General features: G+C 41.9%; 1 protein-coding gene across 6 annotated transcripts in view; it reads left to right on the top strand.

Moving 5' to 3' along the window:
- LOC115050957 (plakophilin-4-like) overlaps nt 1-23,472 on the top strand; it is a 39,840-nt gene that overhangs the window by 4,196 nt on the left and 12,172 nt on the right. For 2 of the 6 annotated variants that reach the window (XM_029514168.1, XM_029514142.1), the window contains exons 2-7: nt 2,573-2,764; nt 14,605-14,717; nt 15,111-15,145; nt 15,795-15,902; nt 17,735-17,889; nt 19,609-20,077. In XM_029514168.1, coding sequence (XP_029370028.1) covers nt 2,633-2,764; nt 14,605-14,717; nt 15,111-15,145; nt 15,795-15,902; nt 17,735-17,889; nt 19,609-20,077 — 1,012 coding nt within the window. In that variant the 5' untranslated portion in view covers nt 2,573-2,632. The other 4 variants (XM_029514151.1, XM_029514160.1, XM_029514186.1 and 1 more) reach the window with 4 other exon arrangements.

Genomic DNA, 23,472 nt, shown 5'->3' with positions numbered 1-23,472 from the left:
GCAGTAATGCATAATTATCTGTGTGGTACTAAGAAGTGTCAAGTGTTGTTTAAAAAAAAAAAATTAGACTCTTTAGTGACACTGGATTTTATGTTGCAGTATACAGAATGGCGAATGTATCTTTTGATATTGTTTGCTTTGAAGATAGTTTTATTTGTATGAACTGTTATATCAATGTACAGTATATACATCGAAAACTAGTGTTTCGTCAATTTATTCCTCCCCTCCTTGTTTACAAACCTGTAGTAGGAACCTTTAGAGGCATAACTTAGCGAAGTCGTTCCCTTAAGTTTCATCATCCCAGCTTTTTATCTGCAAGTGGTATCAATTTATTTTTAAATTATGTACCAGAGAAAAGTGAAGAAGGCAACTTTCAAACTGATGATTCTTCTAGTGTTGTAGTGAGGAGATATGTCCGTGAGAACTCAACTTAAGACTTTACTCATCTAAACTTCGCAGACTCTTAATTCTCATTTAAATAAATGAGCATGTGCATGTAAACTGTGTACTGTTTCACCTTACTTCTTACAGCCATACATTAAATAGTTTTTTCCAAGCTGAAATTAAGTGTTTTTTTAATTTCAATTTAGTCTCCTGAATGTAGGCAGCAATACATATTGAATAGATAATTATCAAATTTTTGTTTCATTTGCAATCTGTCTAAGCGAATTGATGTGAAAATTCCTTATATAAAACACTTCCTCCCCTTCATTGGCAAATATTTGAGCTTTCACTTTTAAAACAAATTTGAATCCAGCTTGAAATATTTTTATCAGTTACATTAGAAGTCCAATAATTTAAACAAAGCCTATTCACTGAAGGAGAACAACACAAAAATGATCAGATAAGGTGACCAATATTAGTCAGAATAATAATAATAACATTTTTTGTTTACTGTACAGTACTGATTCATAAATGTATCAAATGTTTGTATGCAATAAATATGAATGCATGATTGAATCTATCTCTGCGAAAAAACCCAAAAGTGAATGTTTAAGCTTTTATTTGAAGTTGACTGTTAAATTCATGATTAAATCTTTCAAACGTCTATCATAAGCTTTTTTTCAAAAACAGTTATATTTTATCATAGCACATTATAACGTTAAAAAAAAGATAATTTGTGACTTTTACGAATAAAAAAATAACAATTAAACTGCACTTCAAAATGTATGCGCCGGTAAAATACTTGAGAAACTTTACGTTACGCTGTTTTTTTTTTTTTTTTTGGGGGGGGGGGGGGGGGGGGAGAATCTTGTGGAGACCGATCAGGCCTCGTGCACAGGGGGCGAGACGCGCACGCGCACACGCACGGTCGCCGCTGCAGGCTGCATCCTCCTCTCCGGCAGCTCAGTGTGCATCTCCCTGCCGCGGCTGCTGCAGCTCCGGTGCATCGGCGGCTGATCGATTCCCCGTATCGGAAAAATAGTCCGTAGCCGCATGGTGACGTCACGCCGCTGATCGGCGATAGTGGCTGGGCGGGTTGGTCGGTGGGTGGGAGGATGGCTGGGTGCCGCGCGGACGCCAGGGGTAGATGGGGGCATTGAAACCGCTCACCAGGTAATAATAACAATAATAATCTTGAGAATAACGAAAACAACTCAGGTGTGTTCTGATTCTCTTGCACGAGGAGCGCGTGGACGTGCGCGCCACTGTTGTTGCTGTTTGTTTGTTTATTTATTTGTCGCGTCGGCGCGTGGGGAAATGTAGAGGCTGTCACGGGCGCCTGTCGGAGGAGGATGGACGCGTAACAGGACGGACTGAGCCAGCTGTGGCCTGCTCCGAACAGCAACATCTGGCCGGTGAGTCGCGCCGACAGCCCGCTCGTCGGGCTTGGTCGTGCGGGCAGCTCCGCTTGTGGGAGCCAGACGGGGGAACCGGGGAAGGGAAGGGACGGTCGGTGCGAGTGCAGCCCCGCTCCCGGCTCCCGCAACCCCCCCCCCAGGTCCGGTGGCTCGGTGTCACCTCGTCCTTGGCTCGCCGGATGGTGGTTGAGTGATTGATGTGCCCGTTTGACGGACAGGCTGATGGAGGTTCAGGCTGAAATCTGGAGCAGAAAAATCCTTATCCTTAAATGCCTCTTTAATGTGTGGTGTGCACGCAAACGTGCAAATGCAGTGCATAATCTTAAGGTAAAGCTATTGCTGTTGTTTTTAAGGGGGGCTCTGCATTTGCATGAGCCAGTGAAGGGTTAAATCCCCACCTGATGGCCTCATAATACCAACTGAGATAAAATGTAAATCTGGATTGAAAAGCGGCACAATTGTGATCTCATGATTGAGCCTCTTTATGAATCCAACAGAAACTGATACGAAAGGTGCAGGTGAGCCTCCATGGCAGTGTTGCAGGGATGTTTCGGTGTTAAGAGATCTATATATTCACGAGATGCCCACATCTCTCTTGGAAAGGTGGACAAACAGAATATCTCAGATCATAAGGTCAAAGTCCCTGCAGGATTATCACAGTAGCTAAAACAAAATATGGTCCCGTCGGGTCCCTGGCCTGTGACAGTGATTTTCTGTTCGTTGTTTCTCCTCATTGTCCACATCCTGACCAGCTTGTACTCCTTCTGCAGGGTCAGTGAGGGCGCCTCAGCAGCCAGCCAGCTCTGGACTATAACGGGCAGGTGGAGGCGATGGAGGAGGGGGGCGCCGAGGGGGAAGGGCCCATGGTGGTCAGAGAAGGGCAGAGCAATCGCAACCTCCATCCGGATGCCAGCAGCAACACCACCACCACCAACAACCTCCTGGCTTCTGTCAAGGAGCAGGTAAGGAGGCAGGAAAGCTTCACTATCCCACCTCTTTCCGCTCTACTGCCTGCTTCTACAGCTCATATTTCATCTTCTTTGGATGAATGATCTTATCTTCTCCGAGATGCATAATTCATGTGTCCTGTTCAGACTGAATTAGAAATGTCTCACGGCCTTATTACGAACAAAAACTTGTTTAATCTAACAAGTTGCAACCCCAAAGGCAGGTGGAGAAAACTTTCAGCAGGAGGGCACAAATTCAAAGAAGGCTGATGCATTTGTAATGTGAGTAAAATGTCAATTTGACAATATTCAAGTATGTGATATAATAGCTGCTGTTTGTGACTGCTAATATCTTGTAGGTTGTATTTGAAGTCAAATCTGATTCACCCAAATCTATTTCACAAAGCCAAGTCTTATCTCCAGATGAGCCTGAGTATGTAATGGGGTCTCCAAAATTCTATCAAAACACTCATTATATATAATATAACTATATACTCTGTCCTCTGAAAAGCATAGAAGTGAGGAAAACAAACCAACGCAAAAGACTGAGGCCTTATTCACACAAGAGTGACTGTATAAGAGGACTTCATTGTTTAGCGGTGTGGAGTTTCTGTTTTGTATTAAAAAAAAAAAAAAAAAAAAAAGTGAAAATATTAAGAACAGAGTCGACTTCTGCTTGAAGTCACCAGATAATGTGCAGCCTGTGTGAATAGAGCATTACATGAGCTGGCAGCAGTGTCTTGAAAGTGTGATTTTTCTTCCTTTTTTCTTTGCTTATTTATCACACATTTCAGTTGCAGTTTCCGTCTTCTGGTTTTGACTGTCTGCCACAGTATTTCAATTTCTCTTGCCCAGACTTTTGATCTTTTTCTTTCCTTTGCTTCAGCTGATGAGCCAGTGCGACAACACGTTTGCCAGTTGTCTCTTGCGACTTGATGTAAAGTTTAATTAACAGCTCAGAAACCATGACACAGTTTGATTGGATCGCGGCGCATTGACATCAACTGACAGCCAGGGATCTTGTCCATTTCTCAGCCGCTAACTTTTTGCACTTGATACTCATTGAAAAACAGATTGTTGTTAGATGCCAGTGGGGGGAAATCATAATAAAGAGATTTCCAGCTGCAGTGAGATGACACCCTCCATTTTTCCATCTGCCTGCTTTCTCTGCTCCCTTATTTTTATGCTTCTTTCTATCCTGTCAACATGGGAGTCTGTCTGTTCCCCGGCTTTTAATTATGCCTGGACACTAGCCACGTTCTCAACTTAGTCCCCTGATGTGTGCCTCTAAATCAGGCACACTGCTATTTAAAGGCCTGCGATGACCAGGAAGAAGAGAAATCTGCTTTTACTTTTAATCTGCAATTTCTTTGGAGTAAACAGTTAAAAATATGGGTTTCCTGATTGCTCTGAAGCCTCAACTGATGAATTAAGGAAAAGGTTGCTCTGTCACTCCTTGATTATCTTTAGTGCTTCAAAAGCTCTGCTTGCTGCTGGAAACTCATTGCATTTGACACAAGATTATGCAGATCTGCTGCAGTCCTGTGGACGCATTGTCTTGCAGTGCAGGAATTGCATGTGTTGGATGATTACAAGTATTCTCTTAGCATTTCTGTTTTCGCTTAATTCAGTAGTAGTTTGCAGTCACAAAACTTCACGATTGCGATATTTGATATGCGTGTCCTCAGTTAAAGGACCTGAATGTAAATATTATCTAGAACAAGTGTACTTACGAGTCGTTTCCCTCACCAACCGCATCATCCAGAGGTGGCATTGCCAACATCAACTCTTGTCGCCAGTACCTTGTTCTTCCAAGTTAACACGCTAACCAGCTAGCCCTGTGTCTTGTCCCTTCCTGCTCGTGATTCACTGCAGCTTCCAAGAGACGTCGCTGCTCATAGGGGGCATTATAGCCTCTTGTACTATGAAGACAGTCATCCTGAAAATCTTGTGAAGTCGCAATCAAGCGTCCATATTCTGTGGCACAGAAAAAATTGAAATACCCCTTTAAGACAGCTGAATGCACATTTTCTATTTTCTTTTCTTCTGACAGAAATCTATGTTGACGCAGGTTTACATTTTCCTGAAAAATGACTTTTTGATCTGATTATTTTTCTGTTGTCATGCATTGTAGAGGGGGCATTTACCATCACTGGCTAATTTGTAAAGACTAACATGAACCAGTCTTTTACTTGTTGTGGTGTTGTACTTGAGCTAGAAACACAATGTGAAAATGTTTATTAAGGTACTAACACATCATCAGATGTGTTGTTTGCTGATGAGGAGGCAGGTGAACCAGGCAGCTATAATATGTTTGCTCTAGAGAGAAGGCTGATTTCTCTATTTATTTAATTTGGAGATGAATGATGTTGCTTGGAGTGAAGGAAATGGATGAATAAAAACAAACATAGTACATACATATATGTACAGCATGACAGCATTTTAAATTTAGAAGTTGCCAGAGAGCAAGCACTTTATCATGTAGCTTGTCTCAGACTGTTGAACAGGCTGCTACCAGAAAATATAATCAAGCTGCTTTACTTCCCTCCGTGTTTGGATGCAGGCGGCAACGCTGCTGAAGCATCAAATCTACCGGCTGCAGTTCCTCCACCGAAATGTCAAATTAGACGTGCTAAATGGAGCACATCAGTTATTGCCTTCCATTGTGTTCAGGCCCTGATGCCTTTCCACTTTGCTCTCATTTAGCCCATTAAAAGTAGGGAAGTGATAGACGTGAGAAGGGAAATGCCAGAGCTGAAGATGTAGCAACTTAGAAACTCACAACCTGCATGGTTGTCAGTCGCGTGTTAAATTTGCCACTTCTTAAGCAAACGTAGTAGGCTTGATTAGATGTTGAGAGAACAGCCTGTTGTAATGCTGTGCCAAAATGAAAGATGAGACATCTGTAGCTGCTATCTGTGAAATCATGACTGAAATATGTCCTTCATAACCGATCTGAGCAGTTCACAGGCCTGTCACAAGTTATATTTTTATGACATGCCAAAGCACGATGATTGAAGATTCTCTACTAGTTTGACATTGAAAGTGACCTCCAAATACAAATGAACATTCAAAACTGTTAGCGTGCATTTCAAAGATGTAATAGCGATGGAAACTTCAAGAAGTTAGAACACCAATCCAAGAAATTGTCTAATGTAATTCCAATCAATGTAAACTGAAGTAAATTGACAAATTGGATTTTTTTTTTTCCTGTTTTCAATATGTCAATATGTCCAATACGTCAAAATCCTTTATGTATTTATGCACGAATACATGGACAAGTCAAATGAGCACCACGTTAAAAATACTTTTCGCAGGTTGACACTGATCTGAAACTCACAATTTATGGAGGCTTCAAAATTCTGATCTTGAATAAACCTCTGACTATAGACGCAAATGTTTTAGACGCGTCAATCGTCATTTTATAGACATCCCTCCATAATTCATTCAGACACATTTTGTTTAGTCAGAAACCGAGTGATTTTTAGACACAATTTGGGGGCTTGAAGAATACTTGGCTTTCAAAGCTTGAGCTTGTCATGGTTTACCCTCTGGTTGCAGAGATCATGAAATATCAGTAACATCCTAATAACTCTCATGTGGGGCTGTTTTTATGAGTCTGCTTATGAAAATCGTGCATGTTTCCTCCCACAGTGTTATCAGATGTTCATCTCAGGGCTTGTTAGTGTCCCAGTTGCAGGCAGCAGTAGTTGTGCGGGGCAACTCCCAGGTGTAAAAGTGGGGTCCTGCAGTATGAATATGAAGCATGGTGCTGCTGAAAAACGGCATGCATGCTCAGCAAAGCCCTTCCAAGGATAAAAGGGGGAAACAAAAAGCTCAATAAAACAACAAATGGGCCACGTCAGCGTTCCCCATACTTGGATTGATTTCGACAAAAAGAGCCGTAAACACCACTTGCTGTGTTAAAGCAAATTAAAGTACAGTAGCAGCCGCTCCCGATGTGGATGATTGATGGTCCAGTATGCTTTTCCTCCTCCTTGCATGAGCTGTGGGGTCGCAATATGAATCTGTGAGTTAAACCAGCTCTGTCAATCCAGTTATGTCATCGCCCGAGCTCTGCCCTGCCCCCGATGATATCAGCGCCACCAAACTGTTGATGTTTGACATCTGCCTGAATTTGAATGCCTGCTTTCTGTCATATTTTCAGAAAGGAAGCTTACAATGGGCTGTTGTTGCAGTCTGCCTTGTTCGCTCGAGATCACGGATGCCTGAGGTTGCTTGTCATGTTAGGGCGGAGCAGAAGCCCTGGAAGAGAAAGCTTATATCTCTTGAGCCACTGTGTGGAAATCAAAGCGGAACGTCCACTCGAATATCCTGTTTCAACTCTCGCCAGTGATGTTCGTTTCATTGTTAGGAGTCATTTAACGTCTTGTTGAACCCACTGTGCCTTCACCCGCCTCATATAGTTATAAAAAGGAATACCTTTTGACATCCTTCAGAGAATAAACAAAACTTGTTGCTTTCCATCAAAGGTGGGCGTTTGGGTGTACAGAGAGACGGAAAGTGTTTTAATCCATCTATGGGTTAAATGTGTAGGTAGCCAGAGCAAAAACAAAAGCAGAATGCAAGGCATTCTGATCTATTGAGGTCTCTGTGGGTGTAACAACTGGTATAATTTCACTGTCATTGATTGTTGAACTTTATTGCCAAATGGTACCCCAGGAAAAAATAGGTTGTGTTCACAATTAACATGGCTGAAAAATTTCCTGCAGTGTCAGACGTGTCTCATGACATCACTGACAACACTGAAATGGGCCTGAAGATGTTGAGGTTTCAGCTTTTAAGAGTGAGTTCTCCCTTTAAGATGGTGAGTTTTAGCGACAGCAGTTATGTGTCGCAGTAGCAGAACTAGGCTGAACATTTCACGGATATCACAGATGCAGTCTGGATAAACCCAACTGCTGGGCTATGATTAGACACGGCAAGAAGGAATAAAATGCTGAGGTCTGGGGTCGCTGCCATTCGATAAAATACAGAAAAACACTCTTTGAAGCCGCACAATAAGCTGGGGCGAATTGTCCAGTAGCCCGCAGCTGGTACGAGACATTGCCCAGCACGGTTTTACATCGGCCTGTTAGGGCGAGGCATGTTTCCAGACATCACGAGGTGACGGGCGTAGGGCACCAATGTGGCTGTGTTTGTCCCCCGAGGCGTGCCGTAATGTGGGGGAGGCTGAAACAAGGAGAGCTGTGTGTTCCTGTCCTGTCTCTGTGCTTCTCTCAAGTGATGTAAGGGGATGCAGAGGCACACGAGGGCAGATGCTGTGAAAGTATGCTGCAAAATGTTGCTGGAATAGCACACTGTTGGATCACAGTGTGTCAATCATACATTTGATGCTGTCATTTATACATTAGGTACATATCCAAAGCAATTTACTCTTGGTGTTTCTGTCTTCTTTGTTTGTTTGTGTGTGTGCGTGTATGTGTGTGTGCGCGTGTGCGCATGTTTTTTCTTTTTTCTTTTTAATCTCCCTTCTCCCTATGTGTTATGGAGGTGTTATTTTTGTGTCACCTTGCAGACACAGTAAATGAGTTGACTCAACTACGCAACAGTGTCAGGACTACTTAGAGATGGGCCAAATATGAGGCGCTTGTCTGGTTTTCAGATCTACAGACCTTGTTGTGATGTTTTAAGTGTTTTACTGCAGCCGGTTTGCTTTTATGACTCACCTCGAAAAGCACCAACAAACATTACCACAACTTACACTTCAAGGGCTGCAGTTTTTGTTATTAATTCATCTGATAAGCACATTCCAGATTCATTTATTCACCAATCAATTTGCATCCTCTTTTAGCAATTAGCAGCCTCAAGCTCAAACAATAGGAATAAACGAATCCTTATGTTGGAGAAACTGGAGCCATCACGCGTTTGGCATTGCTGCTTGGAGAATGACTAAAATGGTTTTGAAATAGTTGCAAATTAATCTTTTTCTTGATTGATTGACTAATAATTTCAACTGGGGATACTTTATCCAGCGTGAAGCTCCTGGAAGCTGTTTTTAATTAATTGTGTCTTGGAATACTGTTCAAGCTATTCAGACACACTCAAAATGCTATAAACACTCGAAATCCTTTTCTGCAGTTGCACGGTTAATTTAACATTTTGTGATACTTTCATTCAGCTGCCTCAAAGCAGCATCAGCCCTTTAAGTGGACAGACATCTCTCCAATTATTTCTGAATAATTGCTGCAGTAAAAATCAACACTTACCACGGCTTAATTAGCTCTGTGTACCCAGCTTCCTGTGTTTATGTGCGTGGTCCTCTCTTTAGGGTGTCAGCATGAATACTGTATATTTCAAACGAAGGGATATGACAGAGTTCATTTTGATTTTCGCATCAGCTTCATTGCACCTGAACTCAGGCCAGCTTACCTTGTTTTTAACTTCAGCCTAAAGACCTCTGTAGTGTCAAGTGGATGAGACATAAGAAAACAAACCAAATGATGAGACCATTAAATAAATCACCATCTGATCAAAGTTCCAGGCATCACATGGACAGAGCTGACCCAAATACAAAAGAGCTTTTATAGAGCGATGGAAACAGATGAGAAGCTGCCAGCGTGGATTTAAGTGTCTTTTGTAGTTTTTCAGGGATTATGATTTGAAGGACTTACAGTACTACAGAATATACAGTAGATGGATCGATGGATAGATTGATGCACTGTGCTATGAAAATTGTACAGTACAGACACAGCAAATGACCAAAGGGTAATTCCCACCATATAACTAATTCATCCTCGGGGGAAAGACCTATAAATCACATATTTAAATTTCTTTACTTATTGATTCATGATATAGATGAATTGCGCTAGATTGGGGTGAGACAGATATCAAAAAACCAGGCCTAAAGTGCAGTGTATGGTGCTCCAGTTATAACCTGATGTTTCATTTCAAATGAAAATAATAAATACAAATATAATTTCGAAATGTATGGAATCAACATACAGAGACTCATACTCAAAGTGCTCATAACTGTCAGTTTTACTAGAATAAGTAAGAACAGCTGGAAGTAATCAAAACGGTTGAGGGTGGGGTAGAGTAAGGGAAGGCTAGGGTGGACTTGGGGAAAGAGGTGAAGGGCTACTGGAGCCATGGATGGAGCTGTAGGTCTTTCAGCACGTAGCGCTCGGCAGGGTCCTCGTTTAAACACCCCTGCAAGAAATCTCGGCAGTCTGTCGAGAAAGTGGGGAGCGGAAATATAAAGTTGACAGCTACAATGATCTACCAAAATATCAGCAACAATCAACAGCTGCGTGGCTGCTGACAAGTTTGTACTTGAGTGGGATGTTCATACTTTCTGAGAATTCATTGCTGATCTTTAGCATCCCTCTGAGAAACAGCGTTGTCTCGAATGGTTCTCCACTGTGGAGGGTTTCATAGAGGACAACTCCTAGTTGCCACACTGTGGTTGGTTCAGGCCTGTATTGATACCAGATGTACCACTCTGGGGGAGCGTGAGCACACGTGCCTTGAGAAGGCACACACGATAGGGAGATGATGTGACAAAGCTTTCAATAGAAAAGTTTGTCAATCAGAGTAGAAGCTAGATACCTTACCATAGAAAACACTGTAAAAAGATCTCTTCTTTACAAAACAGCTGAGCCCAAAATCGATGAGACGGACACGTGGGATCTTTGTGCCAGTCTCAATCAGGATGTTTTCCATCTTGATGTCACGGTGAAACACTTTTCTACCGTGAAGCTCAGCTGCAGCATCGACCAGCTGTTTCAGTATGGTCTGGGAGATGGAAGGAAAGACAGCTATGAGACGATGGTCTGACTTTTTTCACCACTGTGACTTTTGGTTTGCAGTCCCCATGACCTGATATTTTCTCTGTGCACTATATATCCACCATATTTTAATTTAAACTTAATATCAGACAGTACACAGGAAAATATGGATTTTCTTCCAAGTTGGCGTGTAATGAGTTCTAAATGCCAGCAACCTGAGAGTTAAAGAGACAGGCATCAGGCCAGCTGCCACCTGGCTGACCAGCTCGACGGAATTATTAGAATTATTATGTTTGAAGTTAAAGTCCTCATGCATCCACTCATGTGAAAATACATAGATGTTATCTGAATAATGCAATGCATCTTGCAGGGCAATATCAAAGCTGGGAGCCTCTAAGGTCTGCAAAGATGAATGTATAAACAACAGTAAAGTAATGAACTGGGAATTCAAATAATGAGGTCTCATCGAGCTCTCCTTTCTTGGAGGAAAAGAATAAAATAAAACTTGTATTGAACAGTGGGCACAAAGGCAGAGCCTGTGAAACATAAGTTAAATTCACATTGACAAAGACCCTCCAGCAACTTACCCTGGCCTCCTCCTCCTCGAGGGAGCCTCCGTTGTCCTCCCTGTACTGAAGAAGATCCTCTGCCGGGACTGGTCTTTCTAGGACCAGGATTTGCTCCTGCTCTAGGTCGTACCAGTCCAGAAGGGACACAGGTGCTGATGTCCCCTCTGAGCCTTTTTTCCCAGCCTCTAGTTTTTGCATAACAGCCACCTCCACAGAGAGCTGCTTCCTGTTTCGTCCCTGAAATATCACAAGGTGGGAGGCGAGGGAGGGAAACTCCATCGATGACCGGAATTCATTTATCATTCATGTATTCACAGCAGAGGTCAACTGTGGTCACTTACCATGTGTTTGCAGTAGATTTTGTCAAGTGGAACATGCTTGATAGCAACCTTTAAGACACAAGTTTTGTTAGGACTCTCTGACCATATTGTGTGTGTGTGTGTGTCTGTATGTGTGTCTCTGTGTGTGAATCATACTGGCAATTTATCAGCTTTTCTGTAGCCTGCATACACAGATCCACAGCCTCCCTGGCCAAGCCTATTGTGTTCTTCATATCTGGCCTCAAATTCAGCTAAATAGACAAACAGATACTGTATTTACTCCTACTGCGAGGAGCGTGAAACAGACGTACGATCTGTCGAGCTCTATCATGTTGGTCTTGAAATGGTTAAAAGTCATTTGTCAAATACATTTCTATTCCATTCCATTGTACCAAGGTGAAGGGGCAGATCTCAAAACTCAAAACAAGAAAAAAACTATCTGCATGAACACATCCCAGCAGCAAAAGTGTGTTTAGATTCTGTGATACTGAAGCAACCGAATCAAACCATCATATAAACTAATGACACACATGATAATCCTACCTCTACTGCTCAGGGGGGACACTTGTTGTTGCGGGTTTCTGTTTTTACTCTCTTTTGAAGGTCCTTCTCCTTCCTCTCCAACTTTCCTCTTCTCTCCTTTCATCCTGCCATCCTGCCGAGGACTGTGACGGGGCTCAGTCCCTTCCCAGGCCCTTCTTCTCTTTCTGTCGGGGATAGTTTCAGGTCTAGTCTTTCTTTTAGCCCTGTGGTTTCTGCCATCCCCTGCGGGTGAAACACTGTGCTCTCTTGTGCCACTTCTGTGACCTAAAATGAGAAATCAGGATGTATCAGTCGGTTTGATCAATTGTTCTGAAATCCTGATCATCTCGTCTCATCCCAACAACAGGAAGCGCTAACAGGTCTCTCACACAGACCTTGATGTCTCCTGGGCACTGTAGAAGAGTGGGTTCTCGAGTCTTTATCCATGGTGGTTGAAAAATTTAACGTAGAATAACGCGTGTGTGTGTATGTCGGACACAAAACACTCGTAACACACTAGTTACGAGTGATTATCTTTCTGTGCTGCAGAGTTTTGGTGAATGGAACACAGAAAGAACATTGTGACATCCAGGGCAGCGTCACAATGAAGACTTCCAGAATATGCAAATCAGTGTTCTTCGATGTTCAGCAAATTCAGTTTGAAATGTTAGAACTGGTTCAGGCTGTTCCCCAAACACCATGAATAAACATCTCAAATGATTCATGCAGTACAAGAGAACTGGAGTGTTCTTGACACCAGCTCTTTTTCAGTCACCTCGCTGGCTTTTCTTCCTACCAATATTCCCTCAGTTCGATTTTATGTTGCATTGGTCTCAAGGTCAGACACTTGATTTTACATAGTCAGTTATAGCTTCCCTTATGAAATATCCTTAACTACTGTGTTAGCAGATGATAATTAGTTCATAAAATAAAATGAATCCATAACATGTGTGAACAGCGTGTCGTTTAACATTTGCTGCAGTGACTGTTTTTAACTGGGCAACTAATGAATGTGTTTTAGCTATAAGCCATCATCAACCTAGGAAACAGTGTTAAGTCTCAGCTGTCAATATATAACTCATCGCATTCAAAGTGCAGTGTAAAACAATGAGCATTATCTTACTCAAAACCTCAAAAATATTGGATGCATATAAAAAAGATAAACGTAATCCTGGAGAGCATCTGTTCATAGAGATGTTCCACAATACAAACTGTACATAAAGGAGTCAAGCTAACCAATAAACTTCCTACTGTGCACAGTAGGAATATAAAACACTCAAGAGGTGGAGGCAGACAATATTAATCCAAGACATTTCAATTGCAAAGTGGTGAAAGACTAAGTGGAAAAAAAAAAGGAACAAGGCAAACTAAAAAGGATATTTAGCAAAATTCTGCCAAAGATAAACAGCATTAAATGTAAAAGATCTTGGCTTGATGGCTTGTCCTCAGGTGTGAATTACTGAACAAAGAACATTTTGATCCTGCAAAGAAAAACGAACTGAAGGTTCACTTATTAGATATTTTCCAACCCACGCCCCTTAAAAGAAAAAACAGAACATTGTGCTTTTTGCTCATGGCTGTAAATGTGACATACTATAGACAGATTAGTTTACTGTGCCACAGTAAACAAGTCAACCACGTCAGACCTTTCACCGTGACTCAGAACATTTCCTGAATTACTTCACAACATGGTTTCCTGGGAAGCGGCGTGTTTTCCGGTCGGGTTGTCTTTATATTTAGACATTATTTGCAGACAGTTAATTCTCCTGTGGACCGTCGCGATGACACCAGCTGTGGTTCCTCGAAGATTTATGAAGCAGCTGTGAAGCCTCTGTGTTATGTAACAGAATACGAATGAGAGAGTGCCGAAGCTGCCATCCATTCAGTCACAGCCTGCAAACATCTGCCCCACTTTAAAACCCTTGAGCAAGGCATTGGATACCCACCAGCTCTATGGGCTTTAATCATAGACATCTTCTATTGTTGTCGTGTGCCTTTGCCTGTGCCTTTTTGTGAGAACCAACAAGCAGCTAAAGCTGGTTAAAAGAATCCTTCTAACGCGTCATAATCATGAAGACGTTTGATTTTCAGGGTGAAATGAGAGGTTTGTCCCAATCAGAAAGTATTGAGCCAACAAGCAGCATCAGATTCACATTGAACCGCAGCAAACACAGTTATTCATTTCTCTTATTCATCTCAAGGCCTTGATGCATTTTTAATATTGTAGGTGTATACATGCTTATATATATTTAATCGCAGGATGGCATGGATCTTTTACTGTATGAACCACAGTAGGGATTGATCAATTGAAAATCTATTTCTAAAATCAAACCCAACCACAGGCCAATATTTAACATTTCTTTTCCTCATTACCCTTTCACATTTTAGATATTTTTCACTCAGTCATCATTGGTTTCGCAGAAATTGGTCAAATGTGTTATTACATTATCCCAATGGAATTAAGCAGTTTTAGTGTTTTAAATCTGAAATCCACTTTAGCAGGTTTAAAAAAGGGCTGCAGTCCCTAAGCAAGCTCACCGCCGGTGAGAAATCAGTCAAGTCATGCAGACTGAATACAAAGTGGGTTTTACATTTAATTCTAACTGGCGTCAAATAAGTCTTAAAAGGGGCTTAAATTGCTGTGTCATGGTGGATGTCGGGTTGTAATCGCTGCCGTAAATGTCTTGCTGTAGGAGCTCCAGTTTGAGCGGCTGACACGGGAGCTGGAGGAGGAGCGGCAGATTGTGGCGAGCCAGCTGGAGAGGTGCATGCTGGGGGCGGAGTCACCAGCAGGAGACAGCAGCAGGTAAAAGAATGGACTTTTTTTAATATCGTATACCCTATGTTCTAAAAACTGCACATTATCTTAAAAGAATTCCCAAATTTTCTTTAACACCTCCCACTAAATGTGCTAATCATTGCTTTGAAACTCCATGCACCGCCAAGGACTGATAAATGCTTGATATGTTGCTCACAGAGCAAGGCTTTTCTTTTTCTCTTTTGGTTTTATAACATGTCTGATCACCAGCTTGGGTTAAATGACTTTCTTTTTTTTTTTTAATTCAAACCACTGTCTTCTTTCCTCTGCTTGGTCTGATTGGATATGAAGTATTACACTGTGGCTCTGATTCAATTTACGTTTCCTTCTGCTCTCACCTCTCCTCCTCCATTTCCTCCACTTCCTGTTCTTCCGTTGAAGCTCGTCCGAGAAGTCGTTTGCATGGAGATCTGCGGGTATGTTTTCACAATTTTACGCTTTCGTGTCTTATTATAAAAAAGATAAGATTGCTGATTTAGGTTTCCAAACCAAAACCGTTGCCCTCTTTCAATTTAAACAGAAGGTCCTGTGAAAGCAAGGTTCTCTTGAAAAGCTCTGTGGAGAATTTTCCTTCCATTCCAGCAATATTTTCAAAAATGGAAAACACTACAGTTTGAAATAAGATAAAATCCACATCATTGTGGCTCTGAAGATGGTTTATTAAGATGTATAAAGTCATTTTATCCTCCGTAGTGCTGCAAATTGCATCTCTGACTGGTCAAGCAAAACAAAACAAGGTTTGCGGAAATACATTTGAGCTTTGTATTTACGGATCTGTCTCAGGTTCCTCCCTTACATTTCCTCACCCGATTTCACTGTCAGCTTTCAAATTAGGCAAAAGATCTGCTAGACAATGCCGTGTTCTTTTTTTCAAAGAATTGCAACACGTGATCAGTTAGATGGAGAAGAGACAATCTGCAAAGGTGAAGCTCTGAAATTGCTTTCGCACTTTGATTTCCATACTTTGTGTCAGCCGGTCGCATTCTGCATTAGTAAATAAATGTTGACTGACAGTGTTTCTGGGACTTGCCGTGCTTTTTCAATATATGACTGATGCTTCGGCAGGTGGGGAGTCGCAGGGTGGAGCCATGGAGGCGTCTGGTCGCCACCTGGATGCCGAGGAGGGACTCTACCTGCCTGAACCGGACCGTGCCTCCCTGCATGACAGTGAGGGTCTGTTAAATGTACACACCACATGGGACTGAGCAAACTTACTGAGGTTTCTGCTTTCTAAAGCACAAAATGGATGAGGGCATTACTTATTAAAAGCACTTTGTCATTTCTATAAAAGGCTTGATGGAACTGAGGTGGTTTAGTGTTTTTCAGCAAAATGAGAGATGAGATCTGAACTTGACAAAATCAATCAACAATTTCACTTTGACTTTAAAGTAACCAGGAGAACTTGGCCTTCAGCCTTAACTAATGCCTCTATCACATTAAATACTCATGACTGAAACCTTTAATTGAGAAAAACTAGTGTTAAAATAACAGTCCAGACACTCTGTTGTTTCTGGAAAGTGTTTGTGCAGTTTGATCGCATTTGATTGGCAGCATCTTGGCAACATGAGCAAATAGCTTAACCAATGACGGCGTTGAAGAAAATAAAGACAAATCCAGGAATATCTGGTGTGAGATAACCAAAGCGCTTTAACTTTGAAAGAAAATGTTTGTGGAAGAAAATATATTTTTCATAGACCAGGATCACCAACCCTGACTACCGTTGTTTCTGCTTCTGTAAATCTTCTTATAAACACGAACGGCTGGGATCGTTACTTTTTCACAACAATTCATGTAAACCGGAAGAAGTAGTCAGTTTTTTGGGGAATTTTTAAAGCAGTGGATTGATTCACATTTGGCGCTCTATTGAGCATGTGGGGCAGCAGGGTGGTGTGTGTGTTGGTCATAATAATCTTCAGAGTATTCATGGTGATGGAGGAACACGTCAGCCAGTGCAGCAGCATGGCTGACTGATTTCTTTTTAATGGTTTTTTGGGAACAATGGAGCTTTTTTGGCTCAGAGGAAGAAGATTCATCAGACTCTTTACTTGACATATTACCCCACTTACCTGACAAGTTAATGTCAGGTGTTTTATCAGCCGCATCTGATACAAAATCATCTTGAGGAAGAGAAAAAGAGGATTGCTCATCTATTTGCTTCCATAGTTCCCACATACACCAACACACTCTCTGACTCTTCTATAACAGATATCATATGCCACCCCCTGTAATGGTCATGTATTCAGATCAGTTTAAATCACCCAAAACATACATTCTGTCCCCACAGTTTTAAACGTCTTCTGAAATGTTTCACACACCTGAGAGCTCTGCTGTGCAACCACAGCCTGTCACTGTTGGACATTAGGCATCTTCAGTGGAGCGTTTGACATGTCGGTCCATCAGGCTTCCTCATTGCTTGTGTTAAACCATGAAAGATGGGAGGCCGGTAGAGCGGAGTGGGGAGGCAGCTGTGAATTCCTGTGTGCAGGAGGCTTTGTTTTATCTCCTCTTGGTCCATATTATAGGAAAAGACACAGCTAATATAAAGACTAAGTGGTCTCTTATTTCAATAAATTTTATCATTAGCAAATATATGATTTCCGAGTAGCTCTTTGAAATGTTCTTGGCCTTATTTATATTCCTTAGTGTTGGAGTTGTGTGATCATGTAAAAATATCCTGCACATGCTGCGTCCTGCTTATCCTATAGGACAAAGTAGGCCAGCATTATCGGAGCTGTTCAGCATGTGCAGAATGTTCTGGGGACACCATAAAGGCTTAATGCAGATATCCACGTGTGCATATTTATATGCATAATGCCTTTTAAGAAGTTGAAAGCCAAGTCAGATTCTATGCAAATCATTAAGCCAACGCGACAGTGGCTGCGGCTCATTCGGAGAGCAGATCAGTTAGATCACTCTTCGCACTGCTGTACATTTTCCAAGAATCACTGGGCGATAATAATATGTATGCAGTGCTTCCTCACGCTCTTATCTTTCTCTCCTCTCAGGCTCAGGAGGTCACTCAGCGCAGATGACTTCATATTCAGACAGCGGCTACCAGGACAGCAGCATTAGTTATTATAGCAACCAGAATGTTGTGCGTTCAGAACCGCGGGCCTCAATATCAAGAAGTCCAAGAGCTGAGGGTCAAGCCTCTGGGCAGGTAGGTTTGTTTGAGTGTTGTTTTCTTATCTCTTGAAGAGGAGGACAGACACGTTGTCACTTCAACAAGTATGCAACATTTCACCAACCCAAGAGAGATTAAAAAAGATTGACTTGAAAATTGGACAAGAAACTATTTGAGATCACAAGGGTCAAAGTTAGCGTTTGATCTTTTGATGAATTGGATCACTGACCGTTCAGCAGCTGTCCGAGAGCTTTTCATTCTGTCACGTCATCTTCATTCCCAGACAGCGATTGTCCAATCACACATCCTTCAACTGCTCAGGGAAGGAAATGGAAATTGCAGCTGCTGAAAAAGTGGCACATCCTGATCGAAGAAAATGCAGCCCAGCTACTTCATTGGAGCCCGTCGTGAACCTAGTCGAATGAAAAATCACATTTTTCTTCCCATAGTTGAGTATTTCGCAGACCGGTGTCGACAGAAAATATTTGGATCTTCATTTCTGAGTAATGACAGCAAGCGGAGGCTCAATAATTGCTGTGGCGAATGATGAAAAGGATCATCTAAAACAGTCCACTCCAATCAAGTCTTACCTTAAAACTGTTAAGGCTCCAACCTTATCGGCTCTTTTTTATGTAGTTAATAATTATACACTCTTTGCACGAAAGTAGAGGCAGGAATGACAGATAATGGTGAGCCTTTTATAATTCTCTCTTGATTTATTCCTAACCCAGCAGCTTCACTGGATGGGTTTGCATGTCTCGGCTCTTAATTTTCCTTTGAGGTGTTTGAGGCATCGATGGATTAAGGCAGCAGAGACTGACATCTGGTTGGCTCAGGCTGTGATGGAGAGACATTTTATATTTGATAATAAGCAGGAAGAAGCAAACGTTTGCCCCCATAAACATGAGAGATTCCTTCAAATAATATATGTACACACAGAGCTCAGCCTGCAGCATAATGAATAAAGACATCTACTCAAAAGACGAATGGACAAATGAAAAAGATAACGATGCCTTTCATCGGACGTGATGAAGCAGCCCGCCTCGTCTCCTGACTGGTAACTGGCATATATATTTGGAGACAGAACAGAGCAGTGTGTGTGACTCTCATCTTCATTTTTCTGGTATTTATTCAGAAAGCAGAACTGTTTAATTGTCAGTGGTGGTATGAATATTATACTTGACATTTTAGCTATTTTGGGCCTGGAGTGCGACATTGATGCTGGCAATTACATGACTGCTAATTAAAAATCAGTCAAATGTCATTAAAAGTCATTAAATAGGGGCATCGGGGGACCTTTCAGGTATTTTAGATTCATTTCACAAAGATTGGAACCGTAAGCCCTTCAGTGTCGTCATTATCTCCTGTCAAGAAATGAGAATTTCTGTCATCGCCTAACATTGCTCTAAAAGTAAAAAGAGCTGCAAAGTTTCAATATTTTAGCGGTACATCTTCATGTTTAGACTGCTTTTACTCTCTGAGCTGTCATTTATCATTGATTTTTCTGTTGTGTGCTTCATTGTTGGGCTCATGGACTGGCCTTTTAAGCATTTTTACCAGATATCAAACATGCTTAATTGTGTACATAATTTAATTTAATGGTATTTGCACAAGCATAATGACCTGTGCAAATGAAAGGGGCATTTTATGAGGCTTTAATAAAGACAGGTGCTTCATTATGACAAAACAGGCAGCTGTTAAAAGTCACATTTACTGTATCGAGAAGCTTTAATCTCTCCCCCATCTTCTACCCAGGCATCCAGCCGGATGTTGCGGAGGATGGCGTCCCTCCCCTCCAGGAGTCAATCCCCTGGCTGTGGCACTGCTGGCACCGTCTCCCCCTCCCGCATCTCCCTGCGAACATCCCAAGGCAGCACCTACGACTCGCCCATCCTCTCCGAGCCTAAACCTCTGGCCGCCGTGTTCCCCGGCACCACCATGCCACCCTCCTGCCCGTCACCGACCTCCCCGACCAATGGGACGCAGGCCCTGGGCGGTGGGGTTGGAAGCGGGTTAGGAGGAGGAGGTGTTGGGCGGCTGGGCTCCACCCTCTCTCTAGTCGAGGGTAGGGGTCTGACGGGGTCACCGTTGCGTTCGGGCATGACGGCGGTGCCACAGCACTACGGCTCCACGCTGCCCAGGCAGAGCCAGCCACTGGCCTACGGAGCGGACCCGTACGGCCTGTACCAGAGGAGCGCCCTGCCTCGCCCTGACAGCCTCATAGGTCAGTCTGACGTTAAATGAAGCATAAACATCAGTCTGCCTAAATTACACCGAAAAAGGATGCGATTAGAGCATTGCAATAATGTCATACTCTTAATGTTGAAGCAGCTGAGATCGATGGATTCTGCATTTCCAAACACAGATTATCAATAGTTCTCTTTCAAATGGCTGCCACTTGTCATAATAATGTTGTTTTGAAGCCATTAAAAGAAACATGATCATTATGAGCTGTCATAGTTTTAAAAAGCTGAACTACACGCTGTCTTTGGACGCATATTAGCTGACAACTATGGAGCAGCTGTGGGTTTTGACTTCAGATTCCCCAGCTACAATTTAAGCAATCGTTAATTTCTACTCCGGTTGCATAGAACATTGTGTTAATTAGTGTAGTTTCTAACTTTCTTGGCTCGGGGTCTCCCAGATGAAAGCCGTATCCGGTTGCCAGCCTCCTCACCAGTGTCAGACATTTATGATTTGAAATTAAGTTTCTAAACTGTGCATCTCTGAATGATCTGAATAAATGTGTGAAGCCCCAAGAAAGAAATGATTCCATATTTCACCTGAAGGAAGAGATTAGCAGAAGTTTTTAAATCCTAGTAAGAAACTTTCAGTTGTCAGGTCAAGGTCAGGTTTTATTTCTTTAAAATTTCTTTGAAGTAGCACACATTCGTTTTTTGGGAAGGGTTCGTTATTAGGTTGTTTAACACAGAATCCTTATTGCGACCAAAATTTTCACATTCCACGTGCTCGTAATGGTAGTTTGAAATTGTATCGCACAGCTTCATGAATTTTCATGAATGCATATTGAGTTAACGGTGCAGTCTTTCGGCGCTCCAGCTTTTGAATCAGTGAAAATATTCATGGATAGAGAGTGTAGCAAGCACCCCAGAGGGCTGACGGGTCAAATCCAACCAGGTCAGAATCTGGGCCGAAAAACACTCGCATCAAGTTTCCTTCCAGCAAGTTTCGGCACTGCAGTGAGAGAGATGGCGCATGTGCGACTGTGCGCGTGTGTGAAATGTTTTCGGCAAACCTTCTTGTAAATAAACGCAGCCACACTCCGCAGCCTTGACACCATTTCCTCTGTTGATTTAATAACCTTCCCTTTGTCTGGGAAAAGTTGACTGAGCAGCACTGATCTAATATTGGAGAGCACACCTTTTTTTTTTTTTCACTGAGCAGGAACTCTGCAGAGTTTCCTGTATCTCTGTGCAGCAGTGAGAAATATGTTGAACAAAATAACTCTTAGGCAAACTGCAAGCTCTGCAAGTGATTTTATCTCAAATCCAGGCTTAGGCAGCTCATTTCATGGAGTTTTTAGTGGAATTATCTTACTGCACTGGTAGATAATGCTGCTGGGTTTGATAAAAAAAAAAAATAAATAAATAATAATAATTTGATGCACGCCAGTTTGAAAAATAAGGAATGTAATCTTTGAGGGTGGGGGGGATTTCACTTGTACCTGGCACATGTTTGTAACTCTGTCTTACTTTTAATCTCGTCGTTGGCTGTGTTGATGTGCAGTTCAGCGGAAAGGAAAACTGGACAGAGAAAGATGGCAGTGAAGAATAAGAAACTACTAGCATAACTGAGCGCAGTGCAGTGGATCAGAGGTGTACAGTGCGTCTTCTACAGTCTCTCTGTTTCAACCAAATTGATGGCTGAGGGAATGAACCGTGTTAGTGTCTACTGGTCTTACTATGAAGCAATTGAGAGGAAACAACAGTACGCTCAGGCATCAGGGGCAGAGCTTTCCCCTGGGAATGCTGCATGCAACTAAATTTTAACTCCTCTCTCAGATGTTACATTACTTTTAGTGCCCTTGCGAAGACAGCAGATTCACAGATACATAGACTTGTTAATAAACTAGTACACGCCACCTGTTTTGATCTTTTTCTAAGTCTAATGGGAACGGAAATGTCAATAATACGGATAGAAGAGAATTTCCAGTGTTCTGAATGTGTGGTATTTTCAGCAATTGCATCCAATAAATTACAACTGCACTGTATTATATGAGGTCCTGCTTGAATTGCAAACTGCTCTTAAGAAACTCTTACCATAGAATTCAAATGTGTATGAATGCTAGATGTAGCTGATTCAAATAAAATGCCTAATATTGTTAAAGAGCAACTAAACCCCTCAGTTTTGGCTGACGTGCGACTGGCTGGAAAATGCCCAAAAATGCCTTGATTATGGGCGGGGCTCCAGAGGCAGTTAAGACACGCCCAGTCACTCTCCAACCGCAGCCCCCTTCCTATCTCCACCACTACACTCACGCGGGTGAGTGTAGCCATAGGAAAAATTTCAAATCGATTTTTCCTATAGCTAACGGGCTAATAATGAGCGACTCTGACTTCTGATGAAATGCAGGTCCTTCTACATTTGTTTTCAGCAGAAGATAGTGGTTTGAGGGGTTTGGTTACTCTTTAATAGTAAAATAACACACATGAACACTACTCAATATACAAATGAAGATACAAATTAATATCGTTACAGTTACTAATTTCAAGTGAGAGAGTCCGCTCTTTTCATCCTTCCTGTTGCTATTTGTGAGAAATGTTGTGAGAAATGGTGGCAACAAGCAACATGCTCATTTTTTAATAGCCATAGTCCCCTTTAGAGGAAACACAATCGGGATCGAGCACAGAGCAGGTCAGATTCACTCCTTCTCTCCTCCTCAGCTCCACTTTGTCCTCTAACAGATTCGCTGTTCGCCATATCGGCCTTATTTATCTTTGATTCTGCCTGATGTTTTCTGGCTGAGTTGCCAAACCCAAAGGTGGGTCACGACTGTTGTGAATGAACAAATTATTTTCATTGAGTAATAATTTATATTTTTAATGATTTCACAGTTTATTAATTACATTTGAGGAATGATAACACAAGCTGATGACTTCCACTGTCCTGCTGTTCTACAAAAATACTTAATTGATAATGACCTAAACCAGAATAAAGTAAAAGTACATTTATTTCTTGTGGTCTACATAAGTCCAGTCGTATAAAAGTAGAATAAGATGGCAATCAGTCATTAAACCAACTCTTGGAAAATAGGTCAAACCAAAGATGATGCACAAATCACATAAAAAAAATAAATCTTTAATTAGGATCCATTGCTTTGAAAATAGATCTTTTTTTATATTTGCTCATTATGCCGAAGATGAATAAATGATGTGAAGGTCATCAGTTATCAGAACTATCTGGCAAGTGATGAATCACTTCAGCACCACTTAAACTCTTCAGTGTCCCACCAGTGAAGGCAGCAACAATGCCTAAACCTGAAGTGCATAGTAATGACTTAATAAGATCGGCGATGATGAGATGAATGACATCCCCGGAGATCAAACCGTCGAGTTTGTGTTTCGTTGATCGGTTAAGACGGCTGAGGCTGGCTCAGAA

The sequence above is a fragment of the Echeneis naucrates genome, chromosome 2, assembly GCF_900963305.1.
Source record: "Echeneis naucrates chromosome 2, fEcheNa1.1, whole genome shotgun sequence".
NCBI classification, from domain to species: domain Eukaryota; kingdom Metazoa; phylum Chordata; class Actinopteri; order Carangiformes; family Echeneidae; genus Echeneis; species Echeneis naucrates.
The sequence above is the reverse complement of the archived record's forward strand: the minus strand, read 5'-3'. Positions and strand labels throughout refer to the sequence as shown.